This window comes from Lotus japonicus, chromosome 6 (assembly GCF_012489685.1).
Source record: "Lotus japonicus ecotype B-129 chromosome 6, LjGifu_v1.2".
Lineage (NCBI taxonomy): Eukaryota > Viridiplantae > Streptophyta > Magnoliopsida > Fabales > Fabaceae > Lotus > Lotus japonicus.
Genome location: NC_080046.1, coordinates 24125103 through 24129917, shown reverse-complemented (window position 1 = coordinate 24129917; position 4815 = coordinate 24125103). Strand labels below are relative to the sequence as shown.

At 37.4% G+C, this 4815-nt stretch overlaps 1 protein-coding gene across 1 annotated transcript; it reads right to left on the bottom strand.

Moving 5' to 3' along the window:
* Window positions 1–1519: 1519 nt before the first annotated feature.
* On the bottom strand, window positions 1520–2898 carry LOC130725138 (spermidine coumaroyl-CoA acyltransferase-like). Its single transcript, XM_057576391.1, has 2 exons — window positions 2736–2898; window positions 1520–2652 (listed from the first exon to the last, which is right to left on the bottom strand). The coding sequence occupies exons 1-2, from the start codon at window positions 2896–2898 to the stop codon at window positions 1520–1522; spliced, it is 1296 nt and encodes a 431-aa protein (XP_057432374.1).
* Between the last annotated feature and the right edge of the window lie 1917 nt (window positions 2899–4815).

Genomic DNA, 4815 nt, shown 5'->3' with positions numbered 1-4815 from the left:
ACAACTGTTTGAGGTTGGTGTTTACAAGGGTTTGCTTCTGAATAAGCTGAGTGTAAACTAAAATAAATTACAAGATGAAAGAAAGCTTAGAATATGTCTTGCGCGTGTGTATTGCTTCTTGTATATTTTTTTTTTCTTCTAGCCGCTTCTTTCAATCTTCAGCCTCTATATATACTCCAAGGATTAGGGTTGAGCGTTGCATGGAAATGCTACCGTTGGAGGGCAGTTCTGGAAAATCCAGCTTCTGCTGTGGCTGAGAACGTTAGGTAGGTCGTCAGGAAGGTACACTTGCTTTTGTACTTGGATAGCGACTTGACCTTTTAACCTAGGAGACTTCTGATCAGAGGAATGCTTCGTATTGGAACTTGTGAAGCAGGTTGATCAGAGTCAGAGGGAAAGCACAGATCCTCTGACCATTGTATCTTCTGATTCTGAACTCAGAGGGAAGAACATGGCCTTCAGAGTTTCTTGCTTCTGGACTTCAGAGTTTCCACTATTCAGCTTCTGGATCTTCAGAGTCTTCTACACCATCGGAACATCTGAACCTTCAGTGTTTCTTGGTTGTCAGAACTTCTGGATCATCAGAGCTTCTAGCGACTGAGTCCTCATCAGAGTTTGTATAGCTTCAGATCTTCTGAAGCTTTTCCACTGTTCATACTGAACATGGTGAATGCGAAAGCGTTGCTTGGGTTACCCTTTATACACAGTGCTTCTGATTTGTGTGAAATTGAGTCAGGGTCAGAGCCTGTAAATAGCACACTCAGAAAAACACGTTAGAGTACCACAATTGTTCATATCAAAAGGTTAACTTGTAATCATCAAAACATAGAGTTGTACTACTAGATCAAAACTTGATCTTACAGAAATCACCTTAACGGGTGGACTGGAGTAGCTTGAGTGATTTATCAAGTGAACCAGGATAAAATCCTTGTGTGCTTTTCTATCTCTTATCTTTAGCACTTAAGTTCTCGAAAGATTTGTCAAAATCTTTAAGGTGGAAGCTTTATCTTGAAAACGTTATTCAAACCCCCCCCCCCTTTCTACCGTTTTTCATACCTTCAGTGATAACAAGTTATTCATTCTTATCATTTTTAGAGTTCTATTTGAATTCCTTAGAACGTCTCTTAGACGCACAACTTAAGTGTCGTAATGTCTTATGCAGGTACATTTCCACGCCATAGATCTTGAAATTCTGCGGTGACTTTCAAGACCACCATCATGCAACTTCTCTGTGATTCAAACACCTCAACTTACATATAATTTTCGAAAATATATAAATATGAAACGAGTGTAAAATGCTAAACAAAGCTTGATATTAAATTCAATCCAACTTAACAATATTTTTTCTTGATGAATAACGATCACTCTCGGAAACGAAGGAGTACACGTTCTTCTGCTTATTAAGTCAATCTCCTCACACACCCTAACTAGTTTCTATGCACCAAATCACAAACTCATTAAAGCGCAACAATAATAAATCACAAAGAAAAAAAAAATAAAGATATGATACATCTTATGCTCAGATCGCATTCATGGCTTCCATTTCCTTCCTGAACTTTGCCACAGCATCAACTGGGAGCGTGGTGAAAATTCTAACTCCTCCTTTCATTGACGGATCATCCAATTTGTTAGGAGGCGCGAAGATGCACGAAGGCGGACCGCCAAACAAGCCGCTAGGGGCAGGTACCATATTCACAGCTTCATTCCCTCCAAAATCTACATCTTGTGAGAAACCCACATGCTTCCACTCAGTTAGAAATATGATTGCACCGTTACCATACAGGGTAAAATCCACTACTGGATTGGACTCCTTAGTGTTCATAAAGTTTTTAACATAATCCGCAGCAAAAGCAGCTTTTTTAGCTTCTTTGATACGTTTCACAATATCAGAGAGCGACAGTTTGTTGAGCTCCTTTACTGTCAGTACTACGTACGCATCCACAATCGCGTTCCCGTAGTACCCTTCTAGTAAAGGAGACTCATGCAACAAGTGCTTTCTTGCTCCCACAAGGAAAGAAAACTGCGTTTTACCGTCGTTGTTTTGTTCCAAAGCTCTCGTTCTCGACCTCCACACGTAGGCTCCAAGTGATTCGAAACTCGTCGCGATACTCCCATCATTACTTTCCTTTTCCAAACTCCACTTGAGTCTTTTTAAGGTCTCGCCGCTCACCTTAAAACAGACTTGAATGAGTTCATCTTTTGGCAGAAACGGTGAAACCGCCGAAGATGCGTTATCCATGGGTTGCCGTGTCAATGTTTCTTCATCTGTGATTGATTTTAATCCCACCAGTCTGTGTCTCTCCCACACAGGCTTCACGGAGGGCTCGCTTCTTCCGCTCGCGAGTTCAACAACCGCGCGGAAGAATTGAAATCCTCCGATGCCGTCAACAACACTATGTGACATTCCCAATCCAATTGTGAAACCTCCACAAAGAAATTTGGTCAACTTGATCACCAATGGGTATTGGTAACCTTGTTCATCCTCAGTAGGAAGATCAAACACCAAGTGTCTTGCAAATTCAGTGTCAGCACCATCCAAGTAATCAACAGAAGAAAGGCTGCAGCTAGCAACTGCCTCTATGAATGGAACACCATATTCTTCTTCATCGCAAAGGACTCTGAGTTTTCCATCAGCATGTCTTACTAGCCTCCCTGCAAGAGGGTAGTAATAAATCAAAGCCTTTGAGAGTGCTTCTTTGACCACTTGAGCAGGGTCTATTGAATCAGAGTCATGCACTGTTGGTCGGTATACGTGAACAGTTTGGCATAGGAAATGACATCAGGTCTATTGTCAAGAGTGGACAGAGGAAGAACAGAGGAAGGAGTTGATTTTGATGGTTTGATGAGTACAACATCTTTCTCTTCAAGCTTCAGAAGTGGTTTCTGAGCTGGCGCCATTAAAAACAATCTGGGGGAAAATGTGGGAAGGGAGTTAGGGAGGTATGATATGGCTTTAGAATGAACCAAATGAACTATGAAGATGGTGTGGGAAAATATGAAGGAGGGGAAATCCTTATATAAGCGTGCGTGTGTATGCAAGTTGGCATATTAAGATAAACTATAACTGATCTGCCGCCTTCTTTTAAAAATAGAAGATGTTCATATCATGAACATGTTAACTAGCAAGTAGCTACTAAGAATTTTTTGGTTTTTCCAGCAATTTTTCATTTTGTGATATTCCATGAAATTGAAAACGGAGAAGCACATCAATAAATATAAAATTGTGAATGTTTAAAATTAAGCTGTCTAACTCACATAAGGGTAAATTTTTTTTTTTTTTCAAATCGGAAAGATAAATGTCACCCAGCACGAATCAATCTATAAACCTCCTCCTACCCAACACATATGTCCCCTAACTCCTACACTTGAGCTATCATACGGGGACAAATTATCCTAATTTAGGTGGTTTAATATTTTGATATATATGTATCTTAGAAAATTCTAGCTCAAAACACATCTTAAAATATTATTGGACCACCCTATTGTGGTGATTTAACTCATGGCAATATTTACATTGGGTGATTTAAATGAATAAAAATCCTCTATCTTCAAATAGAGTCTCATCACATCAATAAGATTAAGTTACATCAATTAAAAATTACACATAGACAGGGAATAAGTTCATTGGTTATATAGAATAGAGAGAATGAGGCATCATTATTGTTCATCCAATTGAGACAAATCCTTTAAAATAAAATGAAGGACTAAGAATATGGTGTGATTGAAGGAGAAGAAATCCTTATATAAACTTGTATATAAGTTGGCCTATATATTAAGATAATCCATAATTGATCTATAAGTGATCTATTTAAAAATAAAATGTCTGTGTGAACAAAATGTTAAGGCTAAGAATATGATTTGTTTTTTTATTTTTCATTTTGTGACATTCTAAGAAAATTAAACTGGAAATACATAAATAAAGATAAAAGAAATGGAGCATATTTCTGGTCCATAAACGTTCAAACCCTTTAACATTTAAGAAATTTTAAAACACGCTAAGGAGTGCATGTGTTTTTTTCTTTTTTGATAAGCATTAAGGAGTGCATGTGTGTTGTTATATCATATATGGTATTTGTTAAAAAACATTTAGGTCGACCTCATTCTTATGATTGGATTTCCCTCGGTACTGCTAACTAAGAGCTACGATCGAGATGGTGTCTTCCCTTCTTGTTCCCTGGTTTCGCGTTTAAGAAGTGCTATTTGGCATATGAGACTAAGTGCACATGTTCGTAAATTATTCTGCACCTCAGATCTAACTATTCTTTAATTAGTTTCTTGAAATCATCATGTTAGAAATGAAAATGCATGGTATTAAGATTGTTCGGGTATATAGAATCTCCACACTTTAAATGGATAACTCTGACTTGAACTCCTCCCATTATGATGGGAACTCCTCTACGAAATGTCTTCTTAATTCGCCATACAGTTACCACGGTGAGAACTGGAGCAAGACACTCCAATACTTATGTACCGATCGAGAATAAAAGGGAATTACGATTATGGTAGAAAAGGTGTGTCTCCCTAAGAGAGCACTCATTTGTAAATTTGGAGAGAATCAAGTATAGAGGTCATTTTAAGCTTGTTTTCATAAACAAGCTTATTAATAACAATTTACCCTACCTAAACATTTTTAAAGCTTATTTATATATGTAAGCTTCTCAAATTTAAATATATAAATAAGTGTTTGTGTTATGGAATCCTAATTTGTATATACGAAGGCGAAAAGTAAGAATATACATAACACTCATTTGGTATATTGTATAATATATATATAAGTTTAGAACACAGTATTAGGCCTGATATGATAAAATCAAA